A 22,031-nucleotide genomic window follows, 5' to 3' on the forward strand; every position below is an offset into this window, starting at 1 on the left:
GAATCTTCCCCTATCTAGCGCTAATTGAACTTTAATTGCGGCCAAACCGTATAATTCGCTCATTATACGAGAACGTAGTTATACCTTCGTATTGTATAAACTAACTTCTGATATACTTGAGAGATTCACAATGAAACATTAATTCTCCGATCAGTTCCTATTCATTCACTTTCACGATGAATATACTTATGATAATTATTGATTGTTGTTTGATAATGCAGATCAGAAGCAGCAGCGCGATACCAGTAAGCAGAACGAGCTCATCGACGGACACGTCGAAGCAACAACAACAGCAACAACAGCAAGTCCCATACGCTGGTCAGTCCCACAGCAGCAAAGATCGACGCAAAGTTGTACTTCTCCGCCCAAAACCGATTCCGAGCCGTCTTCAGCAGCAGCAGCAGCAACAGCAACAGCAGCAATCAGACAATATTTCTACTCTGTCCCAAGACATCGAATCCCTCCAGATCAATTCAAGCGACGAGAAAACCGGTTCACCGAGATTACCGGCCCGAGGTTATACTCCGTCACCTCCATCCACGGCACCGTTGCCTGCCAAATTCCATGGCAACCGTGATCACTTGTTGTTAAACATACGCAGCACACCGAACCTACCCTGTCAACCTGACCATCCACGTCTCAAGGATCTAAGATTGCCCGTAAAGTCTCTGTTGAGAGCGAAAGACTCGCCTCAAAGTAGCGAGGGTAGTATTCTCGAGATCAAAAGTAGACCGAAAAGTTTTGCTCAAGACAACGTAGAATCGTCTCAGGGACGACGTTTCGACCAGGAACTGATACTAGAGTTCAAGGGGAGGCCGCGAGAGGAGAGGCAACGACCACGCAGTTTGATTCGCGAGAGCAAGCCGATCATGGAGTTCAAAGGTAGGCCTCACGAGGCCGAGAGTGATCTATTACGACCTCGTAGGGATGTCGGCTTGTTGGAATTCAAATTACGGACCAGTAGACGCAGGGCGGGATACTCGAGCACAGAGAGTATGGCTACCAGTAGCAGTGGAGGTAGCATGGAATCGCTTCGAAGTAGCACTAGCGAGGGTAACAGATCCACTAGTAGTTCCGAGAGCCGTCATAGTACCAGTCTAAGCTCTCACAGCTCCGACAGTGGCAGCACTAATTGCTACCATCATCATCAGCAACCTTCTATGACCGGTTTTTTAACCCACCACGCGAACAAACTACACATACTGTCTCCTATCTCTGACAAATCGTCCCAAGAACCTGCCTCCGAGACTTCTGATAACAACCGTAACAACAACTCCCAGAAAGCCTCGCCTGAAGAGAACGTGACCACGGAGAATAACGTAACCGCGTCGAATAACACGAACACAAACACAGGAAATACAAACACAAACTCCGTGACCTCACCGATGGACACGTCTTTCAAGAAGAGACGCACACCGCAAAACAAGAATCTGATTAACTTGGCCCTGCAATCCTCGTCGTCGGGCGATGCGGAGATCCAAGGATCGGACAGTGGCATCTCGATCGAGTCGCGAGCCGGGATCAAGTGCAAACCATTCGGGTTCCACTTGTTGAAACCGCAGCTGGATAACATCAATCTCGTGGACAACGAGCCTGAGCTATCCGATCTGCCTTTCGACATGCCGAAACTGCGAAGGAGGCGATTGCTTATGCAACAGGACGCCACCACGTCTGGCAGCGCGACCAGCGTGGATTTGAGGGACTTGCCGTTTGACATGCCAAAACTGAGAAGAAGGCTAAGATGCATGCAGAGCACGGAATCCAGCGGATCACAGGCCTCCTCCAGTCTTTCTATGCGCGACGTCGAGCCGTCTGCGTTGTTTGGTAAGTTTATACCCCTGGTCTTATTCGGTTGTATAGGTTTATAGAGTTTGTTAGGTGAAGCTCTTTGATACGGAGTGACTTTTTGAATGTCGAATGGAAATGAGATCATGGTACTGAGAAATAAGGTGGGTATCAGATAGGGGTTTTTACATGTTTGGTAATTGTATCTAAAGTCGAGGGATTATTATTGAATAACATACGTTGTCTTATTTAGCTTTGTTGCGTAAGTTGATCGTAGTTGTAACTTCTTCTTAAAATTGATATACTGTATTATATCTTAGAGTTGATAAAATTAATAAAATTAATACCGATTAAAAATCGATTTTCTTATTTATCAGAGTTTCTAATTTGTCCAAAGTATCAATAAACGTTTGTTAAGAATAATTGTGAATAATTTAGTTTTACAGTAATTTTTTGAATTCTACATGAAACTCACGTAATTTATTGTGTTATAGTTTCACTATGTAGTTATACTTCGAATTTAATTTCTCAATACTTGTATAGGCTAGTATTCGCGATACTCGAGAGATCCGTAGATAAAGTAAATTGTTGAATTTAAAGACGTGTCTAATAAACTTTTATCACAGCTTTCTTGTAAAAATGACTCTGACGTTAAAATAATTATCAAGAAAATGAAGCCTGAAAGTTCAGTGCGCAATGTTGTAAATGGATTCTCCCTTCTTTAATCGAGCGCCTAGCCATTAAAACGATAAAAACCGTACTTTCGGCATCTCGAGGTAAACTAAGTACTTATCAACGCTAGGGGACACCGTAATTTGATGCTGATCGTTATGAACCTTCCAGACAGCGGCTAATATCGTTAAGCTTCACTTAGCGCCTGCATCCCTCTCAGAGACTAAATATTTAACGTTACCAACACATATTCCTTAATACATGTATAGGGTGTCCTGCAAATGGTAGTATAAGCATCAAGTGGGCGACACTACATGAAATTATGTCAGAAACATAGAATACAATTTTTTCATGTGAAGCTTCGTTTCCGAGAAAATTGATATTGAACGTTTGTCTGATATATACGTCTATATTCTACTTACAATGCCAAATTAGCTTGAGATTTCGCTGGAAATTAATATTTATAATTATAGTTGTGTTTATCGTATTGAGAAATAAAGTCCAAACTATGAAACAGAATATTCATACATAATATATATATTTTATTATTTTATAGTAAACTCAGTTTGATAAATTAAGCGCAAACTACGCAAAAAAAAAATATTTTCAACAATTCCCAAAGTAATAAAATTTATCCTTCGTAATTATTTTGCTTCAGTGGGCGTTCTGCATTATCCCATACAATAAATGCAAATATACGTTAAAAGCACTAACCTACAACTAAAATCTGTTAAACTGAAACCCAGTTAAGTGCACATTCACCAAACGCTTAAAGTCAATTTTCTTAAAAAGAAAGACTAGTACAAAAATACCTTATTCTATATATATTGTACTTTGACCTAGTTTTCAATTTCCAATTTCGGTGTAAGTGTCATCACATGTATGTATATCACATTATACTGTATAATATATTTCCAACTGTGTTCTCCACCACTCCGTTGCATTGAAATAGGGATTAAAACACCGAACCCAGAAAACAATAGAGAAAATACAGATTCATTGAAATTCTAATCCTTGAACCTTTTGTTGAATTTTGCCGTTCGTGTTAACCTACTCCCGTAACCAGAGCATTGCTTTAAGGAGCGTTCTTCTGCGCGCGAGGAAAGTTCGAAAGCTTTAATTAATGTCGTCTCGCGCGTATTTCTCTCGAAAACTTTGCGTTATCCGTAAAGTCGTGCAGCGATACAATGTTCCGGGTTTCTCCCGCGAAGGACTCAAGTTTCTCTTTGGTAGATTGTGAAATTGTACAGACTACTTGTCACAGAAAGGTAAATCTGGCTAGGCTTAACTCGATTTGCTTAGTCACGACGAATCAGTTATGCACTGGTCGTTGCTGTATAAACATAGATTACTGAAACACTAGGCGACGCATACATAACACGGCGTACGTGAATCTATTATACTAATTTGTACCTGAATCTTGTTCATTGATTAGCATCTTCGGTAACAAGAAATTTCATAAAGAATTTTCTAAACTTCATAAAAAAGAAACAAACAAATATCGAAACTTGAAAGGGTAGTGGAGAAAAAAGGAAACTTTTTGCTGTAATTTACATAGGAAAAAATTCTAGAAGTTTTGAAATAACTAAAAGCTAAGGAATTACCAAATTAATTTATTGTTATAATATTTCGGAAGCAATCAGGTAGAGCATAAGAAATATTAAATTAAGAAAAATGAAACTGACTTGAACAGAGGTATTTACGAATTAATTACAACGAAGATGAAAATAATTTTTGTGTAAATTACAAAAAAACTACACGTGTCTCTCAGAAATATTAAAATAGTACGGTTTTGCTTATTCGAAGTAGAAATAAATGTTTAACAATTTGTAATACGTTAGAAACGCTATAGAAACTAGACAGAAGCTATTAACCGATCACAGGACGGACATACGCGACCCAGAAGCCTAATCATTCGATACCTTAATGCTTTTATAACGACACCGATGGAAAAAAAACTGGCAGAGCCAGGGATTTGCCAGATAGTAGATTTATGCGTCATCGATCACCGATCGGCCTTGAATTTAGTAGCGATTTGCGGGCTACATCAGCGGGCGTTCGGAATTAGTCAGCTGATTAAGCTTCCGGCCCCCTGTTTTCCAACCAACGTCGTACTCATGAGCTCCCTAAGTTACATTCTGATGGGAGTTTCATCTGGCAGCTATCCTCCCAGCTTCGAAATTGCGAAAGCTCTAACACGAAAGCTTCGAGTTGGCGTCGCGTTGCCTGCAGGCAAAATCTGCGCTACGTAGCGATCGTACGGTGGTAAATAACGCTATACTAGTATTGTATCGGTGTATCCTAGGGTGCTGTGATTCACGAAGGGACGAGAGTGAATGTAAAAATGTGAAAGGATTATTTTTAACGGTGAACGAGTGTCAATAAATGGACGAGAGCTCGCTAAATCGATTCTTTTGAAAGTATTGACTGCTGGAAAATTAATGGTTCGGAGAATAGTTAGAGTAAAAAAGAGGAAAATTGTGACGATGATGAATTTCCTCCGTTTTAATGTGTTTTGGTTTTTGTTTGGAAGTTTTATTGTGGAATGAAAGGGTTGCAAAGGAGACAAGAATAATGTAAAATTTATGTGATTATACAGGGCGAAGAAACCGAAAGAACGTAAGAAAAATGTTGCTAAGTTGCAGATCTAGTGAGCTGAAGTTTAAATATCCCAAAAATGTGATTCTAGAATAGATAGAAATAGTATGCAACAAAATTCTCGTATCTTTTTTTTTTTTTTTAGATTCTATTAATTATGAGTCCTTATTTCTTAAAAAAATGTATCTTAAGAGTTCTACATCATATTTAAATGTTATATTACAAGCATCGTTAGAGTAGAACTTAAACTTAAACAAAACTTTTATAAGCTTCAGGGAAATATACATTTTCAGAGACATGAACAAACATAAGCTTCTACAAACATTAATAGAATTTGACATTTTTGTGAAACCTATCTTTATCATCTTTAGCATCAAAAATACATAACTGTAACATTTCGTAACATCAACAACAACCCCCAAGCGTGACTGAATTTATTCAATCATTTTATGTATTGCCACGTTCGAGGATATTGTGGCTCGGTTGTACACCGATCCTCGAATTCTCGATTTTTATGATCGGAGTCAGCTGCGTCGGGATCGAGAAGCTATTTTTTCCCCGGTTTGATGGATGTCGGTCGACTCGTAGCCGTAAATTACATTTTGAAGAGGGAAAGGGGAAGTGTTTTCGCACGCGATCGAGAACAGATTCCCGAAAATCTCCGCGCTTTTTTCCTAGTGCCGACAATTACTTATCGTGCCCGGCAGGGCAACTTTAAGCACGGATGATCGATCGGTGTATTTGTTTTTCATCCTTCTATTTCTCTACTGATTTTATTAATCTCCTTCCGATGAATCGTCGATCGCGCAAGAAATAGCGATTTCTTAAAAAACTAATGAACGGGATCACAGTGACGAGAGAAAACTTAATATCGGGGAATGTGATTCCAATTTTATCTTCTTTTGTTTTTTACTGTTGCCGATATGTTAGATTCGCTTTAACAGCGCAGCGTCGCTTTAATTGGCCTTCGATCAACGGCGTCGCTCTTCCGCCGACGCCAATAACCATCGCGGAATTATCACGTCATTTCTATGAGGTAATTGAAAGGCAGCAACGCGTTAACACGTTTCGTGCCGTGTAGGGCGTGTACAATTGCTTAAAAATTAAATTTAATGGTTTGATGTCTAATATATCTCAAACAATAAATTCTTTTCTTGAGAATTATATTGTTTGCACTATTAAAAAAATTGTAAGTTATACACAAAACTATCAGAAGCAAAACTAAAAAACTAATCGGCCTGAACGAAAAGTAACCAAAAATCGGTCCAGCACGGAACCTTTTAAACGATGCACAGTAACGAACAGCTCGCGTGGAGACGGTTTTTGTGTAGGCGAGATCGTGCGAGTGGTTTTGTGAGCGTTTCGATAAAGTTGGGAAGGATTATACGTATTTTCTGCTACAGATACTACGTTCCAGCGCGTTGTTCATTTAACGAGCATGAAAACTGAGAAATGAAAAATATTTTAGATAGATATATTCGATATATTTTTAATGAGCATAATAAATCTCAGCTTAACCAGATCAATTTAATTAATTTAATTAATGATTACTTGATTGGTGTAGAGAATACCATTTCACTATATAATTTCGAATACGTAGTTATACGATTCCGATGAGAACATATTCCGCTAAATTTTACCAAAATTCGCGCACCTACTACATATATTCGTACAGTAAACAGTAGAAGCATTAGCATTGACGCGAATAAAGCGCGCAACGATAATTACCAATTATGCAAAATGAAGTGTAAGAATGCATCAGCGTCGTTCATGACAGAAAACGGAAAGACGTAATTTTATTATTTTCTTGTCCGTCCAACTAAAGGGAATTCGATACAAGCTGCTTGATGCATTCACTGCTGGTAAATATGACGTAATGTTGCGACAATGTTTCTCGCTGTTACACAATTTCATTGAAACTACGTATGCATCGATAGCAGTGAACGTTAATTGCAGAGTGAAATTAAAAAACATGATCGTTGCATGGTCTATTAAACCGTTGGAAAGGGTTTATCCCTGGAGGGTATTAAACGCGGGTATTTTCCGAAAGGACGGTTTTCGATTCACCGGTCGTTTTGTTCCCTTTCGCTTTCTCCTTTGGCGTTTCATCCGCGGCGACGGGCGACTAACCCGGAAGAAACACGGTTCCGCATTGTGCTTGCGAACAAAACGTCCGAGGTTGCAGCGCGTGTCCGCAATGCGCGTGAGACCAGTGACGCGAATATAGACCGGGACTCGAACTACGAACCGCAATATCTTTGTCCTCATGTACCTCTGTGCACGTGTTGTATTCGTGGCGGTGTTCATCTTTGCATGGACGGAAGCGCAAACGCGCGCAGCACGTGTGTTTCGTATTGTCGTAGATTCACGTTGTGCGGAGGCGTGCTGTCATCGGGGCGATACCGAGAGCATATTGGAAATATCGGAAATATTACGCCCTACTTGCGACGAGAGCGTACTGCTTCCCCCGCGTCGACTTTTCTAAACGTCAATGGCGACCCTTTCGTTATGCGACTCCTGTCAAAGATGTACTTTTTTCACTCGCTAAAAATAGCTTGCCAATGGATGAACGAGCGTCGTCTACCAGTCGTTTTAACCTGTCGCTTTTCGATGATTCGTTGGGATGATTCGTGATAGTGCGATGTAATGAAAGGTGCTTGGAATGTTGGATTTTGAACAGTTTTTTCAATAATTTTGGTTCTAGCTATTAGTTTTGATAATTATGTGCTATATTTGATAATTATGTGTTGTAAATATTTAATTATTATGTGTGTTTCTTTCTTATGTCAGGCATTGATTTTATGCGACAGTCTTGGCGAGTTCAGGTTTCCTATTCGAACCATACTTTGAATATATGAAAATGAAGGTGATGAATAGTTAATTTGTAATACATTCCTGAAGTTGAATCAACATTTTATTTTGCTCCCTTAATTATAATTCCATTGTTTTTATTTTACTTCTCTGCTGCTTCGTTTGTGTAATAAGTACGGAAACATTCGTTGTTTAATTTACGTTCGATACTTGATAATTGTTATAGGTGAAGGACAAATTAAAATATATTAAAGTTTACTGCATTGTTTTACTTCAATATCAATTCTTAGAAAATTTGTTGTCATTTTGCAAACGTATAGATTAAAGTGAAATGATATGTCATAATTTGAGTTTCATGAACTACGAATTAGGAAACTAATGTTCATTGGGCTTAGTGAATTCTCAAATTAGGAACTTAAATTTATTAAGTACCGATTCTTCTAATAGAATGTATAGAAAGATAGTATGCTTTATATATATAGCTCGCAGTGTCTCATTATGCCGAGGAAGCGGAAAGTCAAGTTCAGCTCTTGAACGTCGAAACGAGGTCTGAATTAAACGGAAAACTCGCTAGCTTACGTAACTTAATATCTGTTTCCGTATCTGGAATCTAGCCTTACATCCTCGTGAATTCAACCGTTTCGCATAACTGAATAGATGGAGCATCCGAATTATGCAGCGGGCGAAATAATTAGGATGCCAAGTTGTCGAAAGGGATATTTTCTTGCTTGCGCTCATTTTTCTTATCCGATATAATTTCATCATACCTCGCTTGATTTATGAAACTTTTATAAAATAAACGTCTGCATTATTAAACATTTTTCTAAATTGAATATCATTTTTTATCTTTCTTAATTGAAATTTAAAGGTGAAGATAAATCTTTCAGTTATCCCGCGATGCTATTAAATCGTCATTGTAGGGGCCGTATTTATAACTTCATCTTTAATCAGATCCTCAAATCTCTTATTAATGAATGGTATGATAACATTTTGATAAGCGTTATCCAATACTTTCGCAGAAGTCTGGGAATTTTTGAAGAACTGTAATTATAAATTTATTATGTTACGTAATATAGATATTCAACTATCGCTCAATAGAATAATTTTTCGTGCATCCTTAGAAAAAGAGGAACAAACTTTTGATCACAGTTTCTTTTCCTTGATATTTAAGTAACTAGTCCCCTTATCCACCAAAGAATTGATTAACAAAGTTTAATCTATTAAAGTGGTTTATGTTCTCTCATACAATTTATTTCCCATCTTAATCACTCGTATTGTAATTGAATGTCTTTTCCGCACCATACACTAAAAGTTTCCTATAACATTACTATCAAGATAAGATCATTTTCCATCCTTCCAGACGTTAATCGAATCTATAAATACGTCTCCGTACGAAAGAGTGAAGTTTATATTACGGTATCGCGTTATTCTGCAAGTATTACGATCGTAGATAACTGTTACGACATTGTAAATCTCGATGTAGGTGGAACTGTGCAATTCGTGACTGCAGCATCGATGAGCCGAGAAAATTGATATTCGCAATCTCTGCGAAGGTCGATCTATCCTCGCGTCTGGACCATTTAACGGATAGCTACAACGGCGGTGGTCGTTAATAGGGCGAAAAGGGAATAAGATGGTGGGGATGAAAGAGAAAAAAGCACGGTGGTCGGTATCTCCCTTCTTTCGCTTGGCTAGGTACACGAGAAAAAATTCAGCAGCTAAAGTAAAGGGGAAGAAGACTTTTGCTACTCGTATTTGAATTACTCTCGCTTCCCAACCCCGCTTCTTTTGTGTCTGCGTGACATTCACCCCCAAGAATCGCTAGGTAAGGGAGCTATCGATTTCTTTTCTATTTCCACTAGAACCACTGTAGCACTGATATACCTTTCGTTATTTGTTTCTCTGTAAAACGATCTACACGTTGTATCATTGTCAATTAAGATTTTAATTGTGATAACAAAACTAACCATGTTGCGTTCTTTTGGCCATTTCCGATTCAATGGTAGTTTTTTAGCGTTAAAAGACACTTTCAGGTTTGGGAAAAAAAGAATTTTTATTAGTATGCATGATTTCTCATTTCAAGTACAAGTTTAAATATTTTGGAAAAGATGTTCAAGTCTTTTTGTTTCTAGAGACAGCAGCGAGATTGAAATGTAAAAATTTGAGAATCGTAAGAGGTTGAAATGAAGATATTAACAATGTGTATTTGTAAGATTTCGTTTAGTATTAATTTAGTACTCAGTTTACTCATTCGAGCGTCAATTTTCTTTCCTTTTCTTTCTTGCGTTTTAAATTTGTGTTCTCTTTCTTTCAATTCTTTTCCTTGCTATTCGTTTATTTGTAAAACCACAATGCCCGTAATAATTCCTCTTGTCATTTCGCTTTCTGATATTAAATTCGTAATTAACGTCACATCATGTGGCTTTATGCGGTATATGCTGGCGAGCAAAGTAATTACACTTTCTCGCGCGGACACTGTTTCTTTACGTTCTATTTTCCACGCGTTCCAGTTTGAGAACAAACACGGATCTAATTTGAAAGACTTTCAAAGGGATCGACTTCCAGGTCCACGGAAACTAGGATTGAAAGCAACTTTTTTACATTTTCCACGAAACATGGTCCTTCTGTATCCGTTTTCAAATCGATTCTGTGTAAAGACAATCGCTTTGTTGTCTAAATGACGCAGATGAAACATTTGTTTTACTTTTTGCTTTTATTTCGTACAACTGATCGTCACGTGCACGTTCACAAGGTCATCACGTAGACAATATAATTACATCTGTTATCAAATAACTTTTTCTGAAAATAGTTAAGATAAAAAAGATATCAAAACCTGAAATTCATTTGGCACGAACGCCAACGGTGCATTAAAAACAAACATATCGATTTTTATTGAAACGAACGTAGTTTTTGGAATACCGTGGTCGTTGTTTTCGTTTGGTTTTTTCTTAACGATCCAGTTTTTTCCACTGATTTATTCACTGTCGAATTTACCTTTCCAATCTTTTTTTTTTAACTGTATCAGCGTTTCCAGTTTTGGCAAGGAACGAAGAGAACCGATATTTTAAATATGATTCTATATGTAAATGAAACTGCGCTTATAGTTTTCTAGGCAATGAAACGCACGGTAACAATTGTACTCAAATACCTATTGTTATTTTACGATGTTATCGAAGAAATGCATTTTACATCCAATGGAATTCGGTTCGCATAGTTTACTGATGTTTTCTGGCAATTCCCGTATCAAACAGTTACATTTTGGTAGTCGTCCAAAATGTCTCGAACGATTTCACAATGTCGACTGCTTGATAAATAATTAGTACAAATGATTATGCGATACAGAAATCACAGAATATGACTTCACTTCCAACATGAACGACTAGCGAATTGAAAAGCTTAAGTTCCAATTAGAATTTGAAGAAATGTCAAATAATAATATAATAATAATGGTCCTAAATACTCTACACCAAATAAATAAATAAGAATTAAAACAATTGACATATCGTTTCAAAATATCTTTTAGTTGTTGAGATTTAATCGTATTTGAATATGCCAATGGATTTTTCAATAAACATTGGGATTAGCTTTATCCCGATCGCGTTGAATCATCGGTTTGAAAATCACAGCGACCATCCCGTTGCCAGGAATTTTCGTTATTTCATCCGCATGCAAACATGTCACACCCCATTGTCAACCGTTTACAATTGTTTACGGTACGGCAATTTTATTCCGGGGTGATTCGAGCAGTTGGAATGACAGCAGCGTTAAATTGCGACGAAACAACGAAAAACGCGTTGAGTCGGCGATATTTTCGCGCGGGGAGAGTTTACCAAGTAACGGTGTCGCGGGCTCGAATGAAATTCGTCGAACCAAATTTCACCGGATCTCTCTAACTACATTCCGTTCCCGGTGACATATTCCCGCTGGCAGAAAAATACAATTTTCGTCTGTCTGGTCAGAGAAACCAGTCACGTACAGTTTACCTCGCCCGACGCCAATTGCACGCCGTACTTCCATGCTCGTACGTATATTCGACTGTCGTGAAAACGTTTGGTAACAGGCCAACACAGCACGAATGTCCGCCTAGGGCTCTAATTCCTAGACGTTCGATGACGACTGGATTTTAACCAGCGGTTTAACATTGCTCGCTAATTGTCACGGTCGACGAAATCTCTAAGTGGCATAGATCCTTACATTCGGCTCAGTTAATGCTTTTTCCGCGTTAATTTGTCTGCCTGTAACTTAGTTCGACTTTTACCACCGCTCTTTTACGTTTGCATTTTTACTAAATCTCCGAGCCAAGTATCGGAACGTGGATTTTTAATAATCATTTAAAAATTTGGCAGTGGTTGTGAATAGTTTCGTTGGAATATTTGTTGAGTATCTTTGTGAAATCAATGTTTGCAATGTGTTAGTGAATATTGGTTGATTGATTGGTCTATAGAAAATAGTACATACAAGGATGTACGCACCTTTACAACGAAACAGCTTTTTACTGGGATCTATATATTTCATTTTTGTAGTACCAATTTTTGTGAAACTACTGCTAAATGGTAGGAAATTTAATATGCTTTAACACACTTACTGGGTAATTATAAGTGCATGCTATAATTTGTTGTTAATATTCTTTCTTATTTTATTCTATTTTTTCTTAAAACTTTATATCTCGAAAATCATTTGTCGATTCAAGTTACATTTTTTCTTTTTTTATTTATTTAAAAGCTTCCATGTGTTCGAATAAATATTTTGTACATTATCTGCAGGAGCAAAAATTTTATGAACGCGTGGTGGATAATCGGCCTTACGTGTCATTTTCCTCCCTCTCGTTCATTTTCTTCTGTATTATTTCTTTCATTTTTTTTTTTTACTCACAGTTCGTCGTTGGTACCTTGCTCGTGCAATTAATTCGTAAGGGTGTTTTTCGAGTTTGGCGAGAAACTAGATCGCGAAGATACGCCATTAATTTACCGCTATGTCTATGCAGCCTCCTGCGATCTGCAGCTTCATTATAAATAGTTATGACACGCTGCGAGAACCAGGCGGTGATCCCGCTTTGAGAGCATCAGATTTCTAACAGAATCAAAAGACAGATTTTTGAACAAGTCGAGATGGAAATGTTAACAAGTTGGGAAAACGAAACGGCGAGGCGGATAGCGAGCGGTAAAACGGTTGGGTTTATCAGCGAACTTTTGACCCAAATCGACGCTTAGCGGTGGAATGTTTAGGTACTTTGCGAAAAGTAGGAGATAAAATCGAAATGGGAAAGTAAAGAAAGAAAATGCAACAATATAGCTGAACGAAGTTAATCGACGTTCAGTTTATTCTTTAGTATTTAGGCTTGAAAAATTGATTCACTAAGAAGCTAGAAAATTCTGCTGCTTTCTTAAATATGTATACGCAAAATTTCATATTTTATATTCCAAAAAATTGAAAATAACGAACTACTTAAAATAGTAAATTAATTTTAGAATTATATTCATTATAATTCAAAATTGAAATTTTGAAAACTATGACTATCATAGTAACGTATCTAGACCTAAGCCTAATAGACCTACGCGTCCACAGAAATGGAAGTAATAAACTATTATTTACCAAGTAATTGACGTTGATCGTGCGTATCGATACGCGTTACAACACGAGTGAACCGGTGATCCTCGAGCAAATTGCACGATACATCGACGAGAACGTCGTATGTGCGTACGGTAGTTCATATTTCATGAGGATCGAGTCGTATCAAGCATTCGAAGCAGGTTCGAAGTGTTTGTTACCGCATCGATAAGGGCAGCTAGCTTGGCTGGGGAGATCGTAGAAGGAGGGGTTGTGTAACTGCAACATCTGTTGGCGAAGATCTTAAGGTCTATCCCCGCGTTGGTATCCCGCATCTGTTGTTCGGACGTTTCGACACATCGCGAGCTTTCCTATCGTTGGGGGAGAAACCGGCGTACCGTTGAAAAGATTCCGAATCTTAAGAGCCGCGAAACGTGGCCGAACTTGCGATCTCACAGTGACTCGTCATGTTTCCAAGGATAGGTACGGAGATTATTGATCAAAGTGACAGTAAAATTGCGATTGTATGAATTTTGGAGCGAGATTGAAAAATAAAAAGATTGATGGTACTGTAGGATGATAAATAACTGTGTAAATTTTTTCGTTTTGTTTTTTTAGAGAATTTCTTTCAGACTTGGATCGCAGCGATTCGCATTTGGCAACTGAACGATGTTTCAGCGTTCTTGCTTCCTGAACTTCTGTCACAATATCCATTTCTGTGGTCTCTGCTTGGTTCATAGCTCTTTTATTCTCTGTAACACTTTTTAGACGTTGCAATTCATCGTATATCGAACTTCGTGGTAACAATTTTGTGTATTTTTCAACTTTATTCTTAATTGGGAGTTGATCTTTTTATTAAATTTCTTTTCCCATTTGATATATTTCATTAGTTGAGGATGTTCATGTAATAGCATGATATATTTACAAACGGAATTTTACCGCTATAAATGAACGAATGATATTTCGAAAATTTCATCGACGAGAATTTTCTAACCATAAAACGTGAATGCTATGCTACTCCTTTATACGAAGTTGAAGCATCTAAGAACCGCTTAATGACTGAAGCAAATAATAGTATCGTACATTCTGTTAGCAGAGGACTTACCCCAGGGTACATGACTGTTAGTATACGTACTCTCAAGCATTGCCATGGGACTTTAGAAAATCGAATAGTAGTTAAAGCAGCATATACTACACATAACCGAAGAAAGATAACGAAACTCTTAGATTAAATATTTATTTTATTATCTGTATAATATTAAGCCAAAAGAGGAATTAGTCTTTATACTACAATTGCATAAAAATTTCATGATTTTTTAAATAACAGATTTAAAGTGATTTTCGAAGAGAGAAGAGGAAAACAAATTTCTTCCATTTAACGATGTAACAAGTTTCTCGTGTCTCTGCTTTTAGGGTGAACATTCTCACCGTACCGTGAAGCGCAATTTTCGATCACAAGTCTTGCGTGAAGCTTTCCAACATCTGCTTGAATCTTCGATTTCTTCCATTGGGGGAGACTTTTCTAGAGCGCGACTGACTCATGAAATATTTTCACGAAGCACGACTTCGCGAAACTTTCCGTTCTTCTCTTCCGTTTGATGAGCGAATATCTTTTTATTTGACGTTTACATGGCACTAAGGTAAAAATACCATTTTAGTCGAACGATCCAATTTCAGTGTTAAATTATTTCCTAGAATATTCTCAGAAAACTTGAAATGCTAAATTTCATTAATCACTTTTCACGTAATAATAGATGTGTACAATAATTCTTTCGAGCAAAATTCTAATATTATCATAATGGTTATCGTAATGGTTTCAGTACCATTCACCATATTCATCATAAAATTACAGTCCTCAAGTAACATTAGACAAATAACACTCGAATTATAAAAAAGAAAAATAATTTACTAATATTCCAATATAGTTTACACGTAATACTTAAAGTCCATTCACCTATAATCCAAACAGTATAAACGCAACAAAGTTTCAACGCACCATTTACATCCTCTTCCATTTCCTGCAGTAAAAGCATCTTTCCGTTCCATCGTGGCTGATGAAATTGTAACAATTTCTCACTTCTACGACAAAGGACCTTCCCTTTTTTCCCACGTCTCGCGACGACATTCAGACACACTTCTGTTTTAATGGCGCACCGAGACTCGGTGGAATCGCCGACGATCCTTCCAGGCAGTCGCGTGACGCACCGCCGTGGCAAATTCTTCGTCCTCGTAAATCTACACGAAGAATTCCACTTCTTGTTGCCACAATAAATACGAATCGTCCATGTGAGTATATTTGATTGTTCACAAACGCCACGATGAGAAGCCTCGATTTTCCACGTGACACGTTAGCCCTACGTCCTGATTTTCACGGGGAATTAAAAGTTTCCTCCACTTCCGGCCGCTGGTGATATATACCATCCGAATAGAACACGGCGAGATTTCCGGTGATTCCTCCGTGACGAGGAATTTCCCTCGAGACTTCAACGTCTGACTTTCCCTAAGTTTCTGCCACTGATGGTCTCTTCCTTTTTTAGTACAACTCTCTCAAAGGATGTCTTCGTTGTAGGAAACTCTTGCTACTTCCAGACGATACAACGAGAATATTCTGGTTTCTTTATTTTAGACATTTTATTGATAGACTGTTCCGTGCAATGGAATATGAAAAGAATGGTTCTAAGTGTTTTATAATTGGAGTTATCTTTTTTTTTATAATTGATCCTTTGCAGTTGTATCAATTGCTAGAATAGTTTATTAGCGTCTCTGATAAGATCATAGGTTAAGTTTTATCAGTTTTAAGTATAATTAGAACAGATTTAAGAATGTTTGTTAAAATTTGTTTAATTACGTTTTGTAGAAGACGAATTGATAGTAAGATATGATTTAACAGCAGAATATTTGTTATAGTATAGGATGAAATGGTATCTTATATATTTACTTCTTCGAGATCGTGACGTAAGCAAATATTATAATTTGTTGAAGCAACAAACTACATACAAATTATAAAATTATTCCAAAAACATCCTATATGTCTTTCTACTTGTTATACAGTACCATTCTTGGTTATTAAAACAAAGTAGTTCCCCACGGTTCCTCATACCCAGAGATGGAAATACCCAGGAAGTGTTCATGGAAAAAGTTACCGGTATCTGCCGTTCCCGCGTGAAACTCAACAACTTCATCCCCGCGATAACAAGTTTCCAAAGTCGCTTGTTCCATATCGTCAGCTCGCGCCACATCCGCGTACACAAATAACGCAGAGACAGTTATTCGCATACCGAGGGCGTCTTCTTAGCTCGCGCGAAACGTACTCGCGACTCTCTTCGCATTTCCCAAGGGACGGGGCTCGCCTGGATGGAGAACCACCGTGAAGAAATTGATTGAGACGTATCTCTGTCTGAGACGGATATTAAAACAGTCTGTGGAGGAAACGAGAAAATAAGTGTACAGGCGTCAAGAGGAGAATTTCCTGAGGAAAATGCGCACGAAAGCGTACACGCGAGCGAACTATTTGTCCCGCGTTTATTTATTAAAATAAAATTGTGGAAATGAAGATTTCAGGCGGTCGTTTATAGCAAATGATTCAATTTCAAGTATTAAAAATGTGTTTCAAAGTTGTAGTTTAACCGAAATTATTGAAAAATATTATAAAGTAATAAATATGAGTAGGAAGTTTTTGAATCCTGATCATTGAGTTGTATTTTTAAATTGTATTTCCTTGCATCGCATTGCATTGTAGTCTTATTGCTGTAATGTACCTAACTACTATCTACCATAACAACTATCTGTTGCTATTCTGCCAGCAATGCTGTACATTTCTACTTTTTCATCGTTTGCAGACAATAAAAATAAGAATTTATACGAAACTTTTGTAGCAGCACATGAGTCAGAGGACGATGCGAATCGAGAGCGACTCATGTTGTTGTTTTGCCTCGGGACATCGATACTGCCTTGACGTACAAAACGCAATGATAAATCAACTCCGGGCAAAACAATGTCACCGCTACGAGCAGCCGTCAACCGAAGTCGAATTTAAACTTTCCGGTACTTCCCCAACCAGTGTAAATAAACGAACACGATCGTTAAGACAATCAGTTAGTATCGAGCATTCTTATAGTCAGTCTTTGGAGGAGTCAGTTATCTATCAGTTAATCAATAGTCACACACGAATCAGTTATCAGTCAATCTTTATCGAGCGTTCTTATAGCGAGTGAGTATCGAGCAATCTTAGAGCGATTATCATCGAGCGAACGTACTCATTACCGTCTATACGCATAACGAGCAACACTTAGCGAACGACGACGAACTCTATACTACAAATAGTTTTAAATATATTTGACTACATCAAGTATCAACTCGTCTCGTGACTATATATACTAACCCGTATAATCGTACCATCCACACTTTATTTAATGCACGATTAAATAAATTGCCGATTGAATTTACTTCACTCAAGTTCTATCATTTGAAGGAAGAATCATAGGTGAAATCATTATACTATTATATGAATTATCTGCCGTCCTCTAGTAGCGATAAAAGAATGACGATCGATCTTGAGAGAACACGAATTCGTGCTGAAAGTAGAATTTTGGTTGCGTTCGTTCCTTTGGATGAATCGTTAAATGTCACTGGACTGCGGATAAATTCGGATGCGGTGGATTGTTGGAAATGGGCCATCTGCAATTATAGCGTTTGTTTCGTCTTGTTATGCCTTCGTTTGAAATTTACGAGTACGACACAAGTTACTGGTTTTGTGTTTTACATAGAGGAAAGTAAATATTATGTAAATTTTCTGAAAATTTTGTAATTTATCAATTATTCTTCATTTCTCAATTCCAAAAAGAATTTCCTACCTGAAAAATTATAAAGTACTATTTATAAGAAAATTATAAAGTTATGCGTATTGAAAATATCTTCAAAGCCAGCAAAGTGGCTGTTAAATGATTGCTACATTATTGATACGCATAAACAAAAGAATAGTCTAGAACGTGTGTGTCGGGTTCTAATAAAGAAAATGAAACTGCTTTAGATTGGATGGCGGAAAGGGGTGGAAAACGAGGAATTCGGGTAAATAAATCGAGTTGTCCGAACAACCGGATTAAATTTAATAATACAGATACGGCCAATCTCGGAGAGTAGTAGACGGCTGCTTTCTGTTCGTTAATGTTTAACTATGCTTGAAACGCACGCCGTGTCAGATGAGTAGGAAGAGCGCGTGGATTCGGCCTTTCGAGAGTTTCCTTCGATGTTGCGTGTACGAAAACGATTTATGTCGAATGAATAATTCAGTCGTACCAAGTTCTATAGCTTCCGAATTTCGTATCTGTCAATCGGTTACGTAGAAACGGTTCTTTGAAGATGTGAAGTCTTTTTACAATCTTTAATAAATTAAGTCGCATTTTTTAAATTCTCAAAAGTATTTTATTTCTTATTCTATGTCGTGACTTTTATAATTCTATGTTTGATGTTCCATTTATTATTCAACATGTAGTTAAAATTAATAACTCGTACCAATTTGAAGCTTTCCCAACAAACGCAATAAATCGGTCATTCAATTTTAGTAGACTATTTAATTGTTAATTATTCAAACGATTGACCGAATTTAAGAAGCATCGCTCTAAGCTAGAATCTGTGTCTCTACAGTCTACTTCACAGCAATCTATTACTGGACTATTTCTCGATATGAAATGCAACAAACTTACATAAACGCGAGTTCCAATATTACGCAATTAACCAGCAACTTTGATCCTTGCCATTAACATAATTCGCTCTCATTATTACCATATAAAGTTTTCTCATTACACAACAGGTGTTATAAGTATATATCACGCTATTACGTCAACAGAATGACAAACGTTATATAGCTTATTATGACGTTAGAAAAACTCTAACAGACAATGTAAGAAATCGCTATCAAAAGAATCAAGAAACTGACACCTAAAAGCTTTATCGCGTAACGTCTGACGGAATTCAATGGTCTTAAATTCCAAAGTACGAGCTCATCCATAATGTATAGAGCGGTCGTTCGAAACGGTCGGGACGCGTTAGCCTCGGGCTGGGCTAACCTGGTGCTACACCTGTCACAGCAATCCTGTCGTACCTGAATCATGCAACCTTCGAAAAGTCGACCACTAAGAGATTGTACCCAACAAATGAAATTACCTCGCGGTCGCGCAGCCACTTTCTTCAACAGCGCCGACCCTCCCATCGATTATCATCTCCGAACTTTCACGAGCCTGTAATAACATTGACGCTTACGCTCGATGGCAGACCCCGGAAGAATTTACTTAGCGAAATTTATAAATTCTTGATGAACGGGGAGCCATGTTTTTTCGTCGCTATGGAGGCTACGATTCCTTGTTCTGATCAATATCGTAGGGGGTTGCCTTTATTAAGAGTAATTTATGATAATTGCCGTGGATTTGGGGTTGTTAAAAGTTTCATGGGTTTTTTGTCGATGTTTCGAAAGTATATAATAATGCTACATATTTTTAGAAATATTTATTATTTTACGATTATCGTAACAAATGATTTCTTATATGTATTGTTTATTTATCTACGCGTATATTTTATTAGGTCGTCCGAAAAGTTTCTTTCGTTTTATAAGGAAATAATGGATGCACAACATTTTTCGGTTTATATTATTTTATCGAATTACGTATGATCCATTTTGTTCTATCAAGAGAAAGATTACAACGTTCGTTATATTAGGTTTCATGTTTGTATAAACATTGTAAAACATTGTATAAACCTTTGTATGCGTCATTGTAAAAGACGTGTCTGTAAAAGAAAGACACTTTTCGGACGACATAATAAATCTATTTACTCCTTCCTTTAACCAATTGTAATATCGGAATATATTAAAGGTGTAATTTTGTCCGATTAATTATAATTTATTAATAATGGATTGAAAATACAGATATTAGTTAGACAGAGAAACGATGTTTGATTAACAGGAAAACTAAATGCAACGCTCGTATTTACAACAAATAACTTGACAACTATTTGGTAACTCTCTCTCTCTCTCTCTCTCTCTCTCTCTCTCACTAGCAACTCTACACTCGACAACATTCGCAACTCAATTCTAACGACTCTATGCTTCGACGTCTCGATCAACTCTGACCAACCACACACTTCTGCCATTTCCTCGAAGTCTTCCACCCACTGATTTACACTCAGCAGATCATCCCCGCTGAAATTCTCTAATGAGTCTTCTACGTCTTTAAGACTCAACATCGAACCGACGCATACCTTCTGGTGATACTTATTGCGGTCCTGATACACCGCTCGCGTGCCTCTCCTGTATTCTCGCGCGCCTTGTTTGTCGTCCTCGCCTTTACTTTCATCGGAGCTCTCTTCTTCCGACGATACATCATCTCCTTCTAGGGCCGCCTGTAGCCGCGCGCGTAATTCGGATTTTCTTCCTGTTACCTTCAACCCCAAGCTAGCGAGACGCGCTCTCAGCTCTTTCGTCCTCAGCTTCTCGAGGTCTTCAACGTTCGCCATTTTATTCTATTCTTTTCTACTCCCGCACAAATAGCTCCGTTAAATCGTGTCGTTTCTCTGTCTTATTCAATCCCGGCTGAGCCCCCACTTGTAATATCGAAAAATAAGGATAGAAATTTTTTTTCGATTACTTACAATTTATTAATATTAAATTGGATATACAAATATAAATTGGACAGAGAACGATATTTATTTAACGGAAACTAAGTGCAATACTCGTATCTATATCAAATAACTTTACAGTTATTCGACCACTCTCGTCACAACGAATCTAACACACACACTTTTCGGCTCACATACTCTGGCCTCTCGATTGCCATTCCTTGAAATATGAAACCGTACCTCTGTTTTGACGCTGCTTATCCTTTCTCGCGTCGCTGTTACTAGGCGCTCTTGGATGTAAACAAACCACGAAAGACGACGTACACGGTTTTTTTCTATTTTCAACTGACCTCTAATTCAAATCTATTCTACGATATTACACAATCTAAATTAAATTTATTATTTAAATAATTCTCTTATGCTTAAAACGTTTCAAAGGGAATAATTTCCTAAATCATTATCTTCGAATGGTACGAAATGTTTCTCCTCTATTTGGCAAGTCAAACATAATTAAACCAATTTAAAGCTAACCCAAGAGCCACACTTTGATATCACTCGATAAGCGTCTGTTTATTCGTATACTCAACCTGCCCCAAAGGAATAGCAATTTCTCTTCCCGGCTAATTTCAAGCTTGGTCGAAGGTCGTGGAACCTTTAATAAGCGTAATACCTCACGACTTGAATCGTGTCTGCGCCATTCGTTTACAACGAAGAAAATAGAAGTAGCTTGTCTTCTATATCTGAGGCCACATTGTTTAGCAGGAAACAAGGCCCGTAATTTGCACGGAAATCTTAAGTGATAGTAGGGTGAAAACTTTCCAACAAGTCAATGGAAATCTTCCCTAGAGGAGGAGAGAAAAGAGAAAAATTGCAGGAAGGAATTTCGATCAATTGTTTGTGCTAAAAGAGAGGAGATTCTGCTCATCCAAGAGTAAGAGACGTTCCATTATCATACCTTGACAAAGCAACATCCAAAGTCACGGTCGATTGTTCCACTACACGAAGGAAGT

At 37.6% G+C, this 22,031-nt stretch overlaps 1 protein-coding gene across 1 annotated transcript in view; it reads left to right on the plus strand.

Annotated features, from left to right (window-relative positions):
* Positions 1–22,031, plus strand: part of LOC126878062 (uncharacterized) — a 246,413-nt gene that overhangs the window by 218,832 nt on the left and 5,550 nt on the right. The window contains exon 6 of the mRNA XM_050640482.1: positions 222–1,824. Coding sequence (XP_050496439.1) covers positions 222–1,824 — 1,603 coding nt within the window. The remainder of the gene's footprint in view (positions 1–221; positions 1,825–22,031) is intronic.

This window comes from Bombus huntii, chromosome 2, assembly GCF_024542735.1.
Source record: "Bombus huntii isolate Logan2020A chromosome 2, iyBomHunt1.1, whole genome shotgun sequence".
Lineage (NCBI taxonomy): Eukaryota > Metazoa > Arthropoda > Insecta > Hymenoptera > Apidae > Bombus > Bombus huntii.